Source organism: Marmota marmota, unplaced genomic scaffold (genome assembly GCF_001458135.2).
Source record: "Marmota marmota marmota unplaced genomic scaffold, marMar, whole genome shotgun sequence".
Taxonomy (NCBI): domain Eukaryota; kingdom Metazoa; phylum Chordata; class Mammalia; order Rodentia; family Sciuridae; genus Marmota; species Marmota marmota.
This window is the reverse complement of record NW_026000026.1, coordinates 21,607,602-21,629,461: the sequence shown is the minus strand read 5'-3', so window position 1 is coordinate 21,629,461 and position 21,860 is coordinate 21,607,602. Positions and strand designations below refer to the sequence as shown.

The 21,860-nt window shown below is 45.0% G+C and overlaps 1 protein-coding gene across 4 annotated transcripts in view; it reads left to right on the top strand.

Moving 5' to 3' along the window:
* Positions 1-15,093, top strand: part of Tgif2 (TGFB induced factor homeobox 2) — a 16,389-nt gene extending 1,296 nt beyond the window's left edge. For 3 of the 4 annotated variants that reach the window (XM_015481027.2, XM_015481006.2, XM_015481014.2), the window contains exons 2-3: positions 2,549-2,774; positions 12,430-15,093. In XM_015481027.2, the coding sequence (XP_015336513.1) occupies positions 2,583-2,774; positions 12,430-12,951 (714 nt within the window). In that variant the 5' untranslated portion in view covers positions 2,549-2,582 and the 3' untranslated portion in view covers positions 12,952-15,093. Of the gene's footprint in view, positions 1-309; positions 573-2,548; positions 2,775-12,429 lie in introns of those variants that run through there. The other variant, XM_015481021.2, reaches the window with a different exon arrangement.
* Positions 15,094-21,860: the final 6,767 nt, after the last annotated feature.

Here is a 21,860-nt window from a genome sequence, read left to right as displayed (position 1 = left end):
CCCGAGCGCCGGCCGACTCCTAGCCGCCCCGGGAGCCATGTGCTCTGCTCTGTCTGGGCCGCGGGGGAGGTTTCGCGCTTTGTGTGAACTGCTGGGAATGTGAGCCCCGGTGCGCGCCCCGGGGGAGTGTCGGCCGAGCTGGGGGAGTTGTCAGAAAGTTCCTGCGGGAGTGGCTGCAGGTGGCGTCGTGGGAGCATGTAGGAGGGTGCACTGGGTGTTGTGTCGGAGGGGCTCTGAGCTGACCGCTGATGTGATGACGACCAGAGCTTTTCCCCTTTGGGACATCGTGGGTGGGCGGGTCGGTTGGAGTTCGTGGGTGGGCGGATGCAGGAGTTGGGCTAGTTGAGTGGGTCACAGTCTTTGGTGCTAGGCTTGGGGTTTGTAAGCTGTGTGCGTGCAATGTGTGTCTGAAAATCATGGGGCTTATAGGAGTTCAGCAGTGGGCTGTGCCAGTTACCTGATCGCTATCGGAGTTGCCTGTGGGGTGGGCAAGATGTGTAACTGAAATAAAGTATGTGGGAAACCTGCAGGACTGTAGGCCGGCCTGGGAAGCAGGACACCGAAATGGAAAGGTTTGTGCAGACTAAGGGGTCATCCCCGGGGCCTACCTCTGGAACCCTGCAGATTGGGTTCTGGCTGGCAGCCAGGGTGGAATTTGTACAGATAACCTTGAGTAAACTTCTCACTGCTTGCCAGGGCTGCATCCCTGAGCCCAGATCCCAGCTGCCCTGGCAGCTAGAAATGTCTGACCTCAGAAAGCAGACAGCAGTGGTGCTTTCTGAGGAGTGGCACGTCTAAGCAGTGCCTGTCTCACCTCCAGGTGGCCTGGCTGAGGGTAGACCCTTCCCTCGAAAGCCTGGCCTCACTGGCCCAGAGATCTGGGCTCAGACCCAAGTCGAGGAAACAAAACCTGGGAGATGCCAGAGTCTGTTGGCCCAGGCTGCTGGGGAGCTGTTAAAAGGCTGAGAAGGGAGGAGCCTTGAGATTCTGGCATCAGGCTTGGCCTAGAACTTTTGCTTTTAAAATGTAAATTTCTTTTGCTTGTGTGAACAAGAACTTTGGGGAGGGGGGGAATGAGCAGCTGAATTGGGTTATCTAGGGGAAAAAAAAATCTTCCTCTGTTTGACAGGTGAAGGAGGGGGGACTTCAAGCCAGGAGAGGAAAGGATACTTACCCAGGGTCACACAGCCAAATGGGGGTAGGGCAGGGACCAGATAGAGCCTTGCCTGGGACCAGGCTGAGGCCTAAACAAGGAGAGTATCTAAGAAACAACCAGTAGGGATGATTCACTACTCTTGGCACGGTACACAGTAGATGCTTAATAAATATTACATGGTTTGTTGCAGGACCATGTGATTATAGTTTCCAGACACCTCACTGGCCTTGGGAGACCTGGGAGGCAAGATAATGTAGAGATCACAAAGGGATGGGAGAAGCAGGTTACCTGAGCCCAAATCCTACTTGAATAACTCCTGCAGATGGGATTTTTTTAAAGTAACTTTTTATTGGGATATAACTTGCATACTACACAATTCACTAATTTAAAGTATATAAATCAGTGGTTTTTTAGTATTTTTACAACCATGTGCAGCGATCACTACCAGTCAATTTTAGGATATTTTTATCCTCTCAGAAAGAAACTCCATTCCCTGTAGCTATCTTTTATCCTCCCCAGCCCTAACTGCCCAATCTCCCTTCTGTCACTATAGAGCCTCCTATCCTGGACATTCCATTGTAAATGGAAACATACCATATGTGGTCTTGTGTGGCTAGCCTCTTTGAGGGTTTACTTAGCATGTTTTCAAGGTCCGTCCATGTTATAGAAAATATGAGAACTTCTTTTTTTGGACAGATAATATTCATTGTATAAGTAAATCACAAATCATTCATCTGTTGATAGCCACTTGATTGTTTCCACCTTTTGGCTACTGTGAATAAGGTTGCTGTGAACATTTGTGTATGAGGTTTTGTGTGGACCCGGGTTGCATTCTTATTATTTTCTTTGTTTCCTCATCTATAAAACAATATGAATAGTTTCTCCCTCAGAGGGGTTTGTGAGAATTAAATGAAGTAAAATAAAATGCTGGGTACAGTAGATTTCAATCATAGTCGTAATGATTTATAGTCTTCCTACTTGAGTTGCCATTCATTTTAGATTATTTGATACCAGGGATGAACCCAGAGGGGTTTAACCTCTGAGCCTCATCTCCAGCCCTTTTTATTTTTAATTTTGAGATAGGTTCTTACCAAGTTGCCCAAGCTGGCCTGAAACTTGCACTCCTTCTGCCTCAGCTTCCTGAGTAGTTGGGATTACAGGTGTGCACCACCATGCCCAGATGCCGCTCATTTAGTAGTCACCTATCTGGCTCCACGAAACGGTGGCATTTTGCACTCATCCTTCTAGTTTCTTCAGCTAGAGTATAGCCAGAGACTTTGGAGACTCCTCAGTTTCTGGAATCTCAGGCTGTAGTAGTAGTGAGCAAACTAGGAAACAGGGTAAGTGGCAGTAAGTGCACAGTAATGATGTCCCCTATGCCACTTGTCCCAGGCTCACCTAAGATCCAGCCTAGCTCCTAGGCACCATGTCGGACAGTGATCTGGGTGAAGATGAAGGCCTCCTCTCCCTGGCGGGCAAGAGGAAGCGCAGGGGGAACCTACCCAAGGAGTCCGTGAAGATCCTCCGGGACTGGCTGTATTTGCACCGCTACAACGCCTACCCCTCAGAGCAGGAGAAGCTGAGCCTTTCTGGACAGACCAACCTCTCAGTGCTGCAGGTAAGTTTTAGACCTGAGCCAGCCCTGTCACTGATTTACAGTGTGGCTTTGTATCTCAGTTTCTTGGGTCAGGTGAGAACACCCAATCTCCCTGCTTAAAGGGAGGACAGTGAAGTAAGGTCATTGCAGCTATATTTCAGACTCTGAAAAGTTCTGAAGAGGCAAGGAATTGTTGTTGGTGTCCAGGTGTCATCATTAATAACACTGTTGGGTTGGGGTCTTGGTTGTGGGGCAGCTTGGGGTTCTGCAATGTAGTTAAGAAATGAGTTGGAAGAAGTCAGAGGTTCCGGGTTCAAAACCCAATTCTACCATAGGACTGTGCGCTATGTCTTTCTTTATCCATCTGTAAAGTGAGGGTTAGATTCCTCTACCTGATGGAACTGTTATGAGGAATAGATTCAGAACGGGATGTGAAAGTGCGCTGAAAACTGTACAGGAAGGTAGGCATGGTGGCACACGCCTATAATCCCAGTGGCTGAGAGGCAGAGGCAGGAGGATTGCGAGTTCAAAGCCAGCCTGAGCAATTTAGGGAGACCCTAAGCAATTCAGGGAGACCTCATCTCTAAATAAATATTAAGATGGGCTGGGGATGTGGCTCAGTGATTAAGTGCCCCTGGGCTTAATCATCTCCATAAAACAAAACAAAAACTGCACAGGCACACACTCAAAAGATAGTTGTCAGGAGGCTGGGATGTAGTTCAGTGGAGCATTTGGCCTGGCTTCCATTCCTAGCACTGGGGAAAAAAAAAAAATGGAGTGCAAAGTAACATCTCCTTTAAATTGTTCTGTTGCTGACATCTAGGTGTCTTTGCTGTTTTCTTTTGGTTGTTAGTGCCCAGGTGTCATCATTAACTGCAGAACAAATGCAAGGGTGCTTCACCACTGAGCTACATCCCAGCCCTTTTTATTTTTTATTTTATTTTATTTTATTTTTTAAATATTTATTTCTTTTAGTTATTGGCGGACACAACATCTTTGTTTGTATGTGGTGCTGAGGATCGAACCCGGGCCGCACGCATGCCAGGCGAGCGCGCTACCGCTTGAGCCACATCCCCAGCCCCCTATTTTTTATTTTTGAGACAGGGTCTTGCCAAGTTGCTCAGGTCCTCACTAAGTTGCTGAGGCTTTGGAACTGCCTTGGCCTCCCAAGTTGCTGGGATTACAGGTGTGAGCCACTGCGCCCAGCTTTTACTGTTTTCAAGTGCTAAGGCAGGATACCCTAGACCACCATTGTCTGTGTCCAATTTGACTTTCACCTCCCTGGGGGACTTATAGTAGGCCCTAAGCCTGGCAGGTAACCCCCACCCTGCTGGCCCCCACCTCTTCCTTCAGGAACATGCTGGGCCCCTCCCCCAGTTCCCCTGGGCCCTCTGCCCCTGCCCTGTCACTGCTGTTTACTCCCCTCCACAGTGCTGCCTCCCTCCCTTTCACTCCATTCTGATCCTCCTGCTTTCTCCCTGGCTTCCCAGCTCTTATCCCCACCAAGAGGAGTCTCAGTAAGAATCAGCTCATGGGCAGCGGTTAATCCTAGTCTGTCTTCAAGAAGGGATCTAGAGTTACAGATCCTGACTCAGATTCCATCCTCTCCACATGAGGAAGCCTGGACCCTGGCCAAGTCACTGCCATCTCTCTGAGCCTCATTATTTTCTTATCTGGACAAAGGGAGGTGGTTGTAATATTTTTCTAGGGTATAGAGAGGAGGGACTGAGAAGAATTCAAGGCTGACTATGCCGTGGTTGGTACCCAGTGGGTGCTTTTGCTCCTGACTTCATCCTCATTTCTCCCCTAGTGCAGAAAGTCTTGGATGACCCTGGGTGCCTAGTAACACAAAGCATTTCAGGGTCCTCCTGAGCTCCCCCATTGTACTCAGCTCCATGCCTCAGGGACACCCTAAAGACTATCAAGCATGGGGTCAGGTAGGAGATAGGCTTGGCCACTGATGTTGCAAAAGTGATCTCTGCTGGGACAAGGGTAGCAGAAACTCGGCCCAGGCTGGGCTGGAGCTTCAAATAGACCCAAAGTTCCCAGAAGAGGTGGACTTGAACTTACAGAATGTAGAACAGCACAGGCAAAAGGTCCAGAGCCCAAAAGCCAGGATCACCCAGACAGCCTCTTTACCGTCTTCAGCCTTCTCCTTCAGTCCATTCTTTAGAATACTAAAGCACAAATCTGATGTTGCCCTGAACCCACCTACCTGGGGTGGGTCCAGGCTCCTCCTGGCCCTTGACCCTCAGGCCTCTAGGCTTTCTCCCTTGGCTGGGAGCAGCTGGGCACAGCCCTGAGTTTTCCTACCTGGCCCACTCCATTCAAGCCCCTCTTTCTCGTATAGACACTCTGTGGCCCACAGCTGAGGTTTGGGGACACTGCTGTGTATTCCCATACCTGTTCTGTCAAACCACTTGTCACTGTATTGGAATTACTTTTTGTCAGGGACACTTTCTCAAATCTGATACATGTACCAATTCTTTAGGAAAAAAAAAAAATTCATGGACCTGTCTCCCCAAGATAGTAATCTGAATCCTTTTTTTTTTTCTTTTTTAGTATTTATTTTTTAGTTGTAGTTGTCAGTACCTTTATTTTATTTATTTATTTTTATGTTGTACTGAGGATTGAATCCAGGGCCTCACATGTGCTAGGTAAGCGCTCTATTGACAGAAAATAATGATAAAGCATTGGAGATTTCAGAATTAAGGAAACAGAGGCTCCTGAATCATTTCACTTAAGTATGTACAAATATAAAACAAGGTTTAAAAAAAAAAAAAAAACTTTTGCTTTTTGCTTCTATACGCAAGTATAAAACCAAATAATTTTTCAAAGTAGGTAAATATAAAAACAGGGAAATTCCTTCTAACTATATTAAAGTGGCCATGGTATTTTGCTGACTGTCCCAGTATATAGTGGTACGAAGGCTCTGACTCTGGAGGTGAGTCCTAGTGGCCACTCCTACCCATGACCACAGTGGAAACATGAAGCCAAGACATCCTCGTTGAGAACTAATGGGTCCCTTAGGACAACAGGTCCACTTGGACAAGTCCAAGGCAAGGATCAGCCATTGGATTCCAGTGGTGGGAGTTTCCAGTGGTGGCCACTGTGCGCCAGTCATGCTAGAGTTAGGAAACAGTGGGCACCATGTGGCACTCCTTGAGGGACACTATCATGAATCTCAGATCAGCCCAACTATGCACTTGTCTTGGAGCCTCTCAGGCCCCTCAGATTGATTGCCTGAGAACTCTCCCACTTGGCTCCTTCCTTTCTCAGGGGCTCCCTTCCATAGCCCCTTCTCAGCTTGTTTAGGATTGCCCTGTATAAATTCCCTTAAATGTTTCTGGAATGTAGCTTCTTTCCGATGCTTCTCCATGTCATCATTGACTGATGATGACTTGTTATTCTGAAATTTAAAACTCTTCAGTGTCTCCTGCCAACCTAATCACATCACCTGCCTGTCTTATCTGCTCCCCCACATTCCTGCTGTACATACTGATCTCCACCCCAAACTGCTGTCCCCCTCAGAAAAAGGGACTCACAACCCCTGAGGAAGCTGTGTGTTTCCACAGCAACTGGACTGGGACCTAACATTGAGACACTTGACTGGCTAAGTTTTAGATGGCACCAAATTCTGGAGGTGTGGAGGGAAGAGACCTCCTTTCATTTTTTGTTATAGTCCCAGTGTTTAGCTCAATGCCTGGTATTAAACTGTTAAAATGACAGAAAATAATGATAAAGCATTGGAAATGTCAGAATTAAGGAAACAGGCTCCTGAGTCAGGAAAAATTGGCTTAAATTCCTGGAGGCTTCTTTGTTTCCTTCCCCATTTCCCCATGCCATCCCTTCCCCTTCCCCACTGGGGCTTGAACCCGGGCCTTAAGCATATGCATGTAATGCAAGCACTCTACCACTTAGCTACATCCTACACCCTTTTATTTTATGAAAATAATTTTGTTTGGTTTTTGGTACCTGGGATTGAACCCGGGGCACTTAACCACTGCCCACATCTCTAGCCCTTTTTTGGCATTTTATTTTAAAGACAGGGTCTTGCTGAGTTGTTTAGGGCCTCCCTAAGTTGCTGAGGCTGGCTTTTTTTTTTCCTGGCTCAGCCTCCCAAGCTGCTGGAATGAACTTTTATTTTACTCATTTATTTATATGTGGTGCTGAAAATTGAGCCCAGTGCCTCACACAGGTGGGGCAAACCCTCTACCACTGAGCCACAACCCCAGCCCCTATTTTTTTATGTTTTGAGACAGGGTCTCCACAAGTTGCTGAGGCTCGCCTTGAATTTACAATCCTCCTTCAGCAGCCTTCTGAGTCCTTGAGATTACAGGCGTGTGCCACTGAGCTTGACCCCTATATATTTACATTTTAAAATTTTATCATTAACATTTTCAAATATCCAGAAAAGTAAGAATATTGCAATGAACTCCAAATACCACAGATTTCAACAGGTATTCACATTTGGCTAAGCTTGTTTTCTTTCCTTGGGGCATCTCTTTTGAAAGTCTCCTTTAAAGGGCCCCGGGAGCAATCTCATTAGCAAGTCAATGAGTCATTTAACTGACTGCTTTGCCAGGACTTGCCCAGAGCAAGGCAGTTGGGAGAGTAAGACCAAAAAAAAAGTCTCTTGTGAAGGATATTCACTGGTCCCAGTGACACCCTCTATTCCTAGTTTAAGGTTGGACTCCTCTGTGGTTTCTAGTCCTCTATGGTTTCTAGTCTGGGGCTGCCTGGGAGGGTTCTGTGCCGCCCACCTTCCCTCCAACATTAACTGGGCTGTACTGAGTCAGGTCCAGTGCTGTGTGCTGGAAACAGAACCAGCACCTCTCTGCCCCCTCCTGAGAGGAGCTTCTCCTGAACCCTCATGGCTCAGGAACCTAGAGTGAGAAAGGAGCCTAGTGCAGAGGTTGTGGTGACTCTGTGGTGATGCTGGTGGGAGGAAGGGGCAGTCGGGCCTCCTGGCAGCCAGTGACTATCTTCAGTTGCTCCCTTTCTCCCTGGCTCTAAAGCTAGCTGCCTTTCAGTCCTCCCACAGACATGCTGTATCCCCACCTATCATCTCTGGGGTTGTTTTGGGGGAGTGGGGTGGGGGGAGGTACCAGGGATTGAACTCAGGGGCCACATCCTCTGAGCCACATCCCCAACTCTATTTTGTATTATTATTATTATTTTTTAGTTATACATGGACACAATATCTTTATTTTGTTTATTTTTATGTGATGCTGAGGATCCAACCCAGGGTTTCACACATGCGAGGCGAGCGATCTACCGTCGGGCCACAACCCCAGCTCTATTTTGTATTTTATTTAAAGACAGGGTCTCACTGAGTTGTTAGAGCCTCGCTTTTCCTGAGGCTGGCTTTGAGCTCCTGGTCCTCCTGCCTCAGACTCCTGAGGTGCTCCATCTTTGTTTTTTGAGCTTATGTTTTTGCTTAAATAAAAGGCTCTGCCCACAAGGACAAGTTACACCAGCCGGGTCATCCTAAGCCCAATCAGCAAACTCTCCTGCTCACTTATTTAGAAATCCTGACTCCACCCCCACCTGATCTATGAAGCAGATAGGAAATAGCTCTGTAAAAAAAAATTTCAATCACTTTCTTTTTTTTTTTTTTTAAAGAGAGACTGAGAGAGGGGGCGAGAGAGAGAATCTTAATATTTATTTTTTAGTTATTGGCGGACACAACATCTTTGTTTTGTATGTGGTGTTGAACCGGGTCGCTTCATGCGCGCTACTGCTTGAGCCACATCCCCATCCTTTCAATCACTTTCAAGGTGATTGTAATACAGCCAGCTGCTTTTTAGAACACCTGGGACTGCTGGCTGCTGGGCAGATGGTGCTGCAAGGTGTGGGAAAGGCCTCAGCACGCCTTCACTTCTTCCCTTTGCTCTCTCACAGCTGAGGGGGCACTAGAATGAAAGCTTTCTGCCCACTTCCTCAGACCCCCTTTTCCCATTCTCAGGGCCTGCGCCAGCTTCCTGGAGCCCCTCTACTTTTCCAGTGATTTCCTCTCACCTCAGCTACTGATTAAGGGAAAAAAAAAAAAAAAACCTTGACAAGGCAGCAGCTTTTCCATGGAGCCCTTTGATGACAGCCAGGCTCTGAGGGACGCAGCCTGTGTGCTGCCACACAAATCACAGGATTCACTTTGGCTTCCTTCCCATCGCCTCTGGAGGACCTTGATTGAGGGCGAGTCACGTGCTCTTTTCCTGACTTAGGCATGAGTGGGCAGCTGAAGGGGCTAGGAAATCGACTTCCTCAGCCTCCTGCCTTGCCGGCCGCCCTCAGCTGTGGGATTTCTATAGGACAAGGAGACACTACAGACAGTAGGCTGCCAAGTCTTCTGTGGACCTGGGTGAGCACTCAGGGGAATGGGTACAGGGGCCGTTTTCCTGTTGTTCTCTTCTGTGAATCAAAAGCCAAAATGGGAGATGCAGCTAGGGGCTAGGTGTCCACACAGCTGCTAGTGGGCACCCAGGCACCCCTCCCTGAAACAGCTTCAAGGCTAGACTTGTCCTGACTTTGCCTGGCCCAGGTCACTGTGACCTGACTGACTGCCTGCATCTAGGGCTGGGGTGGACAGGTGCAGTGCCCTCCTATAACATAGGTAGCCCAGGAAGATGCCTTGGGAGGGAAGGAGGGAGGAGAAATGGAAGGAAGATAGCTGAAAGGCGCTGCTCCTGAGCCAGGGGAAAGAAAGGGTCTCCTGCCGATGCCCCTAGGCTGGCTAACAAGGGTGCCTGGAACTCACTGTTGGTCAGATTGCAGCCTTTGTACTGTGATCTTGAGGAATTACTGAACCTCCCTGACCAAGGCCTCTTGTTTCTCTAACAGATCATCACAGACCCATCTGAGGCTGTTGAAGATTAAATAATTAGGTGTCAGATATTCAGAATAGCACCTGATGTTTTGTGTTCAGGTGTTGCTATTAGGATTGTAGTGATGATTGTTTAGCTATACTAGCTCTGTACTCAGAGGCTGCGTGACTCTGGGCAAGTTCTTTCATCTCAACAACACCCAGCCTCCAATACTGGGGATTGGGCCCAGAGGTGCTCTACTGCTGAGCCATGTCCCCAGACTTTTTGTTTTTGGTGGTACTGAGGATTGAACCCAGGGCCTTACAAATGCTGGACAAATGCTCTACCACTGAGCTGTGCTTCCAGCCCCACCAAACCTTATTTGTTTGTTTTGAGACAAGGTCTCACTAAATTGCTGAGGCTGAGCTCAAACTTGGTATCATCCTACCTCAGCCTCCCAAGTAGCTGGGATTATAGGCTGAATAACTGAGCCTTGTAAGTTCTTTCATCCTTTTTTTTTTTTTTTTTTTTAATTTTTAGTTGTAGATAGACAAAATACCTTTATTTTATTTATGTGGTGCTGAGGCCTGGAACCTAGTGTCTCACACATGCTAGGCAAGTGCTCTGCCACTGAGCCACAACCCCAGCCCCTCTTTCATCTTTTTGAGCTTCTGATTCCTTCTATAATACTTTGGGGACACTGCCCACTATCTCCCAGGCTTGTATACAGATTAAACATAATGCAAATGAGATGGCTGGCGATATCAAAGGTGTGTAATAAGTTTTCTTCCTTCTTTCTGCCTCCTCAGCAGTTCAGCCCAATCTCTTCTTTGGGGCTTCCCTGTACTTCAACTCAGGATTCAGTTCTGCCAGCACTGGTTAGTGTCTGCTACTGGTGCCTGCTCAGTTTCACTAGGAAGACCACAGAAGTGAAGTGGGATGAATGAACTTCAGGGTTGAGGTCCTTTCAAGCTGGAATGGATGTGGAAAGAGGGGCCGTAGAAGTTCCTGACTCTGCCCTCACAGGGACACAGTGCTATCTTTGGGTCACCTGTGGGATGGGTACTGCTGCAACCAGCTAGGTAGAGAGCTATGGCAGGCAACAGTTCCTGTCACAGGTGGCTATTCCTTTGACTGGACAGAGGCAGAGTCAAGGGGAAAATGGGACCCAAGGGCTTGCCCCAAATAATGGGCCAAGAAAGAAGCCTGATGATACAAATGTACAAAACCCATAGTGTTCTGGGCTAGTGGGATCAGCCCTGTTGGTTTAGAGTCATCACCTACCATACACCCCCACCTCTGCTTGTGTGTGTGTGTGGGGGGGGTGTATGTGTGTGAGAGAGGGAAAAAAAAAACTGGGGATTGAACCCTGGGGCACTGCACCACTGAGTTATATCCCCAGCCCTTTTTATTATTTTGAGACAGGGTCTAGCCGAGTTGCTCAGGCTGGCCTTGAACTTTTAGTCTTCCCGTCTCAGCCTCTGGAGTTGCAGGGATTATACGTGTGCACCACCATGCCCATCGGGACTGTTTTAATATCTAGGCTCTGGAATCTGGACTGATCTGTAGGAAGACAAAAATGGCAGTTTTCTACAACAGAAATGAGAGCCATTGCATTTTAGAAAGGGACTGACAACCAGTGAGAAGACTAGACTGGAAACTGTGAAGCTGGTTCTCAAAAGAGCTTAGAGGCTGGGTGCACTGCCACACCTGTGTTCCCAGTAACTCAGAAGATTGAGGCAGGAGGAGTACAAATTCAAGGCAGTCTGGGCAATGTAGTGATCCGATTTCTCAGAATCAAATCGAATCAAATACAGAGTTGGGATTGTAGCTCAGTGGCAGAGTACTTGTCTAGATTGTATAAGTTCCTGGAAATCCATCCCTAGTTCTGTGTGCATATGACACATGAATCTACAGGCACCTTGAGTTTTGTAGCATATCACAGTGTGCAGTGGAGAATTTCATGCCTCATAATCCTGGTGTTGCTCAAAAACAGTAATTTTTCTTCTGACTGTTCCTTGGTAATTTGTGGCTCTTTTCTCCAGCCTACACCAACACTCTTCATATTTAGGAGTGGATCACTCTTCACATCATCCCCTCTCTCCTTCACTCACCTACACTCATCCAGCGCAGGTCCTGCCACTTCCAGTTTCCTAAATAGATCAAACATTTTTCCTTTTCTTGCCTCATGCCTTAATGTAACCTGAACTACCAGCCCATCTCCCTGCTTCCACAAAGCAAATCACTCCTTATAGTTTTGTTGCTGATCAAGAAAAGGATCCTTAAAAAAAAAAAAAGAAAGAAAGAAAAATGGATCCTTGCAGGACACTGAGGCACACACCTGTAACCCCAACAGCTCAGGAGGCTGAAACGAGGATCGCAAGTTCAGAGCCAGCCTCAGCAACTTAGTGAAACCCTGTGTCTAAATAAAGAAATACAGAAATGTTAATGAGGATATGGCTCATTAGGTAAGCGCCCCAGAGTTCAATCCCTAGTATCCAAAAAAGAAAGAAATGGATCCTCAGCCCAGCAAAGTGGGCCTGCTTTCAGAGTTTCTTATAGGTACTCTACTGCTACCTGCCACTCCTCCCTGCCCGTTCCCCCCTCATCAATTGTTTATAACTTTAGATCTCAGTTGAAGAGCTGCTTCCTCAGGGAATACTTCCCCAAATCCACAAAGGCCAGACTGGATTTCCCTGTCATTGTCTCCACCAGCACTGTTTATGTTTGTGTGATTTCTCATATACTCTCCTCCTTCTGTGACCCACTGTGAGGGCTGGGACCTTGTTTATATTTGATGTTGTTTCTGGGGCTTAGAACTTCATAGCAGTTTTGGATGGAGTGAACTGATCAGTCTCTTATACTCATTCCAGATATGTAACTGGTTCATCAACGCCCGGCGGCGGCTTCTCCCAGACATGCTTCGGAAGGACGGCAAAGACCCTAATCAGTTCACCATTTCCCGCCGTGGCGGTAAGGCCGCAGAAGTGGCCCTGCCCCGTGGTAATAGCCCCTCAGTGCTGGCAGTGTCGGTACCTGCCCCCGCCAATGTGCTCTCTTTGTCTGTGTGCTCCATGCCGCTCCACACAGGCCAGGGGGAAAAGCCAGCAGCCTCCTTCCCACCAGGGGAGCTGGAGTCCCCCAAGTCCCTAGTGACCCCTGGTAGTACACTTGCCCTGCTGACCAGGGCTGAGGCTGGGAGCCCCACAGGTGGACTTTTCAACACACCACCGCCCACACCCCCAGAGCAGGACAAGGAGGACTTCAGCAGCTTCCAGCTGCTGGTAGAGGTGGCGCTGCAGAGGGCTGCCGAGATGGAGCTTCAGAAGCAGCAGGACCCAGCACCCCCGTTGCTGCATACTCCAATCCCTTTAGTTTCTGAGAACCCCAAGTAGGCATCTGCTACAGGGGTGCTCAAGGCTCAAGCCAGGTGTTCTGGGTTCCTGGTTCGCTTCCCTTCCATACAGAGGGTTTTCTATGGATCACTGCCAAGCATCGGTATCATCTCCTCTGTCCAGAAGTCTTCAGCAGGAAGATGCCAGCTAGTGTCACTGTGTTGTGACAGGGACCTCTCTGCTGACTGCCTTGTCTCCAGTCGTCCTCAGTGATGAGACCAAGAGATTGGAGATAGGCATGGTGCTGCTGCTGCTCCTCCAGAGAATTCCTGGGACCTTTTGTTCCAGCCTGCTTTCCTTGGCTGGGCTCAGAAAACCTGCCAAGTTCAGACCTATGCTGGGTCCATGCTGCTCCTGAGCTGTGCCTCTGTCAAACCAGGTGTGGACATTCCATGTTCATAAGTGTGGGCAAAAGAAGAGGGATCCAGCACATTTAACAGCACCGACTCCAGTTGAATGTTTAGATTTTTGCTAAACTGTTTATTTTTCCTCTTTTGCTGTGGTTTGCATTAATTGCAGGAGTGGGGAATGAGAGTGCAAGATGGCAGATGGAGTCTAATCCTCCACTGTGAATGATTTCATGACTGCAACTGGGGGTTATTGTACAAGGGAGGAGTATTTTTATTTGGGGGACCAGGTAAATCTCTGCAAAATGAGAAATTCCAAATGGTTGTTTTATTGTTCCTTTGGTTTACCAAAAAGGTGGGGCAGAAAAAGAAATTTGGCATTGGCTCTTTTGCATCAGGCACAGAAGGGCGTAGCCACAGCCAAGAGAGAGTACAGCAGAACCTGACTCAACTTAGACATAGAGCAGAGAAAGGTGATAAAACCAGAGATTTGTTTTTACTCTGTTTTGGGGTGGGGGTGGGGGAGTAAGCTAGACTGAAGCAATGGGCTATTTTTTTTTCCCTTCTTCCCCTTGTTAATACTCCCCCCCACCCTTTTTCCTTGAAGGCTTTGCCCTGCAGCCTGAGTTTTAAAATTCCTTTGGAAACTTGGGACTGGAATATTAGAAGCTCCCAGCATCTCCACTTGGGGAGCAGTGAGCCATCTGCTGGTCAGGAAGTCCTTCTAGCTACTAGAACAGGCAGCTTTTCCCACAAAGGTGGTAGAAGCTATTCCTGGAAGAAGCAGGGAATTTCCTGCAGTGGGGCTGGAAATGGGCCAGAAACGTAGTTTTTGTGTCTTTGCTTCACCTTTCTTTAACCTGGAGTTGCAAAGGCCCGGCCTGAGTTTCCCAATGAAACATCACAATTGGTCTTCACCCCACCACCCTTTATTTTGCTGTTTCATTGCTGATAGTGTTCAACAGCAGTATATCCCATCTTTATATATCTTAAGAAACACTAATCCTAGACTTTTATTAGCCAAAATATTTTTGTTCTGAATAACATTGTTACTGGGCCAAAAGATAGGCCAGGAGCCCTGGCCTGTTGTAGTTTCCTGAAATTGCTAGGTTGGGCATGAGGGGAAGGGGTTCCTGGGTCTTGACTGACTTGGCCACAGCAAGGGCATATACTTTGTCCTTTTTCGGGAGATCCCTGACACCCTCAGGGAGGTTCCCCTACCTCTCCTGAATGACTTGGCCCGTCCCTTACAGTGGGCATGGGAATAGGTTACTTACAGAAAGGGAGTTTTGCCCTCTCTAGATGGGCAGGTTTCCTAGGCTCTCTGTTCTGCCTCCCTCCAGCCTCTTTGCTGCAGGGAACTGGGTATCTTCACCCTCATCAGACCCAGTTGGGGAAGGTCAACATCGCAGCTTCCAAGTTAGCTGAAGCTCTGAAGCTACTGTGCTTCCATCTCTCCTACCCCAGTGGTGTCTGTGAGCCCAGACCTAATGTAACTCCTACAGTAGGTGACTCAGTGTACTGGGTTGGAGTGGGGTTTTCCTTTCCTGCAGTGCACTGAACTGTGAGGGGAGAGGGGGCCATGCTGCTGAATTCTGTCTGGCATTCCCTTCTTGTGTAAAATGGGGCCTCTGGGGATAGGGCAGCCTCTGCTTGGGTTTGGTTGTAAGTAAACCTGGAGGATAAAGCACAGTTGTCCCATTGAATTATTTGAGCAAAAAACTACTGTAAATAACTTTGTTTTTGTCTTTTGTCAAATAAAGTTGTTCTGTTTTTGTTTATTTTTAAAATGTAACTGTTCTTGATTGATCCTTTATGGCTCTGGGGACCAAGTACTGTTTTTACTCTGTCTTACCTCCTTCACTCTCCCTTTTAGCCATCTGTGTGAGTTTTGTACATCCTGCGCCCCTATTTCTTTTCCCCAGTCCTATAACCCATTCATCACAATGTACAGGGGACATATGTATCCCACGCTGGACATATGTATCCCTGAGATCAGCAGTTAAGCTTTGGGCTTGCTATGTGATCAGGGTATGAACTTGGGGAAATGGCAACTTTGTCCTTTCCCTCTCGGAAAAGAACATGAAGCCAGCACAAAGAGAAGTAGATATGAGACCAGTGCTCCAGTCATGTCTGAAGCCAGTACTACCCCACTTCCCTATTGTATAAGCTAGTAATCCCCCTGTTGGTTTTTCCCTACGAATGCATTTCCACCACATGGAAATAACAACACACTAATGTCAACCCAAAGTACAGAAACCAGGGTCTGTGATGGTAGTTTTACTGTGAGTGGGTCTTTGTGATGTTCATTATGTCTTAAAATTTTTGTGCACACAGAGAAAATGAATGCCCCTCTAGGTAAAGGAACTGGGTGGGGCTAGACACTATGGTATACATCTGTAATCCTCCCTACTCAGAAGACTCACAAACCAGCCTGGGCAATTAAGTAAGACCCTTGTCTCAAAATTTTAAAAAGGCTGGGAATGTAGCTCAGTGGTAAAGGGCCCCAGCATTCAATCCCTAGTACCCACCTGCAAAAGCTGTTATACAACCAAAGTGGCTTCTTGACTTCTCCCCAGTATACCTGGATAGAGGATGTTTAATCTCCCATTGGTACTCAATTTACCCAGATTAAGGAGCAATTCCTTTGCCCATTCATCCAAGGTCCTGATTTTTTACTCCTAAACTGAACACTTGGCTCTGAAGCTTAGAAGAATAGGTTAGTGCTAGAAGAACTCTTCAAAGTAAATTTTTCAATTCATTTACATCTGGAGAATGAATATTAATATTTCCCTAAAAAGGAGAAGTGGTTTGGATGGTTCAACTGCTTAACGAGAGCTGCTTCTTACAATGCTTTTCAAAGAATTGAAACAAAAACTTATCTTCTGCACCAAACTTCAAACTGATGAGCCCGGAAGTGAGCAAGAACTCTAGATAATACGAGTTAATAGGGATAATGTGATTAGCATACTCCTGAGGCTGGACACATGACCCACCTTTCTAATAACAGTCCCATGTAGGTAACAATTTTTTAAAATGTATTTTGAGCCAGATGTGGTAGCTATAATCCCAGTTACTCTAGAGGCTGAGGCAGGAGGACTGCAAGTTCCAGGACAGTCTGGGCAATTTAGCAAGACCATATCTTAAAAAAAGGCCTGAGGATGTAGCTCATTGGTAGAATGTCCCTGAGTTCTATCCCCAGTATCACATTAAAACAAAACATTCTGTGTATTTTCATGGGTCATTTAAAGAAAAACAAAACAGGATATGCAGTTAGACCTCTACTTCATAACAACAGCTGGTAGTTATCCTCCTGGACCACTAATTTCTGGGATCCATCAGTGTCTGTCGGGGGCCACGGTCTTACCTTTCAGAGAATACCTTCCTCCCCAAACCCTACCACAAGCAGCTGGCAGTGATATAGAAGTATTCAGCTGGGAGGAAATACTCAGCCATGGGGCTAAGACGATGTGTTCAACTGGTGCTAAAAAAATCCCACACCTCATTGAGACAAAATGTGTCCTACTTCCAAATATGTCTCCCACTTCCAAAACTGACTTTTCACCAAGTTCTTTTCCATTTTAGACCACCCAAGATGTTTATTTTAACCAGATGGATACATTGGGATTTAGCCAGATTCTCCACTTCCTAAGATAAGGAAAGCTTTGGGTGAAAACAGAAAGGGAACAATTCTGAGTCCCATAAATACCTTTTAGGCAAGGGCTTCCATGCTGGCTGCCAGCTAGGCTTTGTCTACTCCTAGAAAGCTAAGCAGAGAAACAGCTCAGGTTTCAGATGTCTATTTAACCTCTAACTTGCTGTGTGACCTTGTACTGCACTGCAGGATCTAAGTAAGGATCCTTCATACTATAAATTTGTAACTTCCCATGTAAATAATTTTTTTTTTGTAGTTGTGGATGAACAGAATGCCTTTATTTTATTTGATTATTTTTATGTGGTGCTGAGGATCAAACCCAGTACCTCAGGTATGCCAGGCAAGTGCTCTGCCACTGAACTACAGCCCAAGCCCATAAATAAAAATTTAATTTAAAAATCAATCTCAGTGGGGCTGGGGTTGTGGCTCAGACCCTGGGTTGGATCCTCAGCACCACACAAAAATAAACAAGTGAAATAAAGGTGTTGTGTCCAACTACAACTAAAAAAATAAATAAATAAAAAGCAATCTCAGAGGTTAAAGTCAGACTTAACAATATAGCATTAAAAAGACAGAATAAATATCACACAAAAAGAATGTGTTTTGTTTTGTTTTTCCTGTATAAATTCTCTATTTTCAAAGATGATGTGATCTTACATGTAGAAAACTCTAAAGATTCCACCTAACAACTGTTGGAACTAATAAATAAATTCAGCAAAGTTGCAGAATAGAGTGAACACACAAAAATTGGTTGTGTTTCCCTGGGTATGGTGGTGCACACCTGTAATCCCAGCAATTTGGGAGGCTAAGGTAGGAGGATTACAAATCCAAAACCAGCTTCAGCAATTTAGTGATGCCCTAAGCAATTTAGCAAGTCCCTGTCTCAAAATAAAAAATAAAAAGGACTGGGGATGTGACTTAGTGGTAAAGCACTTCTGGGTTCAATCTCCAAAACCTCACCCCAAAAAAGTTGTTTCTAGACATTAACAATGAATAATCTGAAAAGCAAATTAAGAAAATAATTTCATTTACAATAGCATAGAAAATAATAAAACATTTAGAAATTAATCAAGTTGCCAACTGGAAACTAAAATAAAAATCATTGAAAGAAATTAAAGATGATCAAATAAATGGAAAGATATCCTGAGTTTATGGATTAAAATATTTCTAATACTGAGAGACGGAGACAGACCATACTTATCTGAGGTAAAATCTGGTTGTCAAAGGTGCCAAAAATATACATTGGAGAAAAGATAGCCTCTTCAACAAATGGTGCTGGGGAAACTGGAAATCCATATGCAACAAAATGAAATTAAACCCCTGTCTCTCACCATGCACAAAATTCAACTTAAAGTGGATCAAGGACCTAGGAATTAAACCAGAGACACTGCGCCTATTAAAAGAAAAAGTAGGCCCAAATCTTCATCATATTGGATTAGGCACCAACTTCCTTAATAAGACTCCTATAGTGCAAGAATTAAAAACAAGAATCCATAAATTGGATGAATTCAAACTAAAAAGCTTCTTCTCAGCAAAAAAAACCAATCAGATGAACAGAGAGCCTGCAGAATGGGAGCAAATTTTTACCACACACATATCAGATAGAGCATTAATCTCTACTATATATAAAGAACTCAAATATATATATATATATATATATTTTTTTTTGTAATGGGGATTAAACTCAGGGGTACTCAGTCACTGAGCCACATCCCCAGCCCTTTTTTGTATTCCTTTTAGAGACAGGGTCTCACTGAGTTGCTTAGTACCTCACCATTGTTGAGGCTGGCTTTGAATTCATGATTCTCTTGTCTCAGCCTCTTGAGCTGCTGGGATTATAGGCGTACACCACCATACCCGCTCAAGAATTCAAAAATGTTAACACCAAAAAAAAACAAATAACCTAATCAATAAATGGGCCAAGGAACTGAAAAGACACTTCTTAGCAGATCATATACAGTCAATCAAAAAATATATGAAAAAATACTCATCATCTCTAGCAATTACAGAAATGCAAATCAAAACTACTCTAAGATTTCATCTCACTCCAGTCAGAACAGCAGCTATGAAGAATACAAACAACAATAAGTGTTGGTGAGGATGTGAGGGAAAAGGCACACTCATACATTGCTGGGGGAACTGCAAATTGGTGCAGCCAATATATAAAGCAGTATGGAGAATCCTTGGAAAACTGGGAATGGAACCACCATTTAACCCAGCTATCCCATTCCTCAGTCTATATCCAAAGGACTTAAAAACAGCATAATATAGGGACACAGCCACATCAATGTTTATAACCACACAATTCACAATAGCTAAATTGTGGAACCAACCTAGATGTTCTTCAGTAGATGAATGGGTAAAAAAAATGTGGTATATATACACAATGGAATAATTACTCAGCATTAAAGGAGAATAAAATCATGGCATTTGCAGGTAAATGGATGGAGTTGGAGAATATAATGCTAAGTGAAATTAGCCAATCCCCCCCAAACCAAATGTTGAATGTTTTCTCTGATATAAAGAGACTGATTTGGGGCTGGGGATGTGGCTCAAGCGGTAGCGCGCTCGCCTGGAATGCGTGAGGCCCGGGTTCGATCCTCAGCACCATATACAAAGATGTTGTGTTCGCCGAAAACTAAAAAATAAATATTAAAAATAAATAAATAAAGAGACTAATTCATAGTAGGGTTGGGAGGGGGAGCATGGGAGGATTAGATGAACTCTGGATAGGGCAAAGGGGTGAGGGGGGAAAGGAGTGGATACCAGGGAAGGAAAGACTGGGGAATAAGATGAATATCATTACCCTACGTAGGTATGAAGACACGAATGGTGTGACTCTACTTTGTGTACAACCAGAGATATGAAAAAGTATGCTCTATATGTGTAATGTGAATTGTAATGCATTCTGCTGTCATATATAACAAATTAAAAATTTAAAAATCTGGTTGTCAAATTCATAGAAAGCAGAATGATGACAGTTAAGGGCTGGAGAAAGGAGAGTCATTGTTTAATGAATATGAAGTGTTGGTTTCACAAGATGAGAAAGTTCTGAAATGAATGGTGGTGATGGCTGCACAACAAAGAAATGTACTTCTATTATTTATTTATTTATTGACATTGAGAATTGAACCCAGGGGTGCTTTACCATTGAGATCTATCCTCAGCCCTTTAAACTGTTTTTGAAATTTTATTTTGAGATAGGATCTTCCTAAATTGCTTACAGCCTCACTAAGTTTCTGAGACTGTAATCCTCAAACTTGTAATTCTCCTGCCTCAGCTGCCCCAGTACCTGGGAACACGGGTGTGGTGTACCACAACACCCAACTGAAATAAATGTACTCAATGTCATTGAAATGTACATTTAAAAATTGTTAAAATTATATATATATATATATATATATATATATATATATATTGTTATGTATATTTCATACAATTTAAATTTTTTAAATTTATAAGTTTTTTTTTCCTTCAGTATGGGGGAATCAAACCCTCAGGCATGCTGTATAAGCCGCTGAGCTACATTTTCCTCAGCTCCAAAGAACTATTTCTTTTTTCAAGTACTGAGGATTGAACCGAGGGTATTGCAAATGCTAGGCAAGTGCTCTACCACTGAGCTATACTACCAGTCCTTTTTATTCTATTTTGCGATAGGGCATCATGAAGTTGCCCAGGCTGGTTTCAAACTTGTGGTGCTCCTGCCTCAGCCTCCTGAGTAGCTGGCATTACAGCCATCTCACCTGGCTTTTTTTGCAGATCTGGGGATTGAAGCCAGGAGCTTGGTATGCTAGGCAAATGCCGAACCACTTAAGTACTTGTGCCTGGTCCTCCACCCTTTTTTTAAACAGAGTCTCATAAGTTGCTGAGGCTGACCTGGAACTCTTGGTCCTCTTGTCTCAGCCTCCCAAGTAGCTGGAATTACAGGTATGGGCTACCACACGCAGCAAAAAAAAAATCCTTTTTAGTACAATTTTGTCCATCTTCAGGGTCCTAGAAACTCTCACCTAATGATTTTAATTGCCTCTTAAAGGAGTCTCCCACTCTGATCCAGTCTCTCAAATAGCAGCCAGATGATCTTTTTCTTTTTTGGCTTTACTTGGGAACGAACCCTGGGCTTTACACATGCTAGGAAAGCACTCTTACACTGAGCTACATACTCAGACCCACAGTGATCTTTCTACATTGCAAACCTGATCACTTCCCCTGTTCAAATCCTTTCTTTGGCTTCCTCAACCCTTGGGATAAAACCAAATTCTTCTACATGAGTCTTCCTGCTCTTTTTCCTACTTGTGGTTTCATTCCTTACCATTAGCCTACATGGTTTCATCTCCCTGAGTGTACTCCTCCCTCTTGCTTCACAGCTGTCTTTCCTAATCTCCCACAGATCGGATTCCACATTACATATCTTCACTTTTAGACTAAATAGGGTGAAAACTTACCTTCTGGTCATGGGCTAGGTTTTCTTTCAACTTTCTATGATAGAGTAATCAGTTTGTTGCCAGAACTACATGCTACCAGGGAGTCTGTAAAAAGAGGTTTATACCAATGATACTCTTCCAAACTAGAGCAAGTTGGTTAGGCTATACTTTGCATATGAGAGGGGAATTGATTCAGAAAAGGAAGGGCTGTAAAGAACAAGATTCATGTGAAAACTAGTACTAAGTTTGTACATTCATATCAAGGTAAGGCCCTTCCATCCGTTCTAGACAGTAAAGATTGTTAGTGTGTATCACCTTTGGGGGCCAGCCTCACTCAATCTTGGGAGTAGGACTGGAATGGAAAATATCAAATAAGGTATTGGGAAAAGCTCTGTAGGAGATTCTGTTGTTCACCTAAAGTGAAGACCTAACTACAGATGAATGTTGACAGGTATGCAAAGGCTTTTTTTTTTTTTTTTTTTTTTG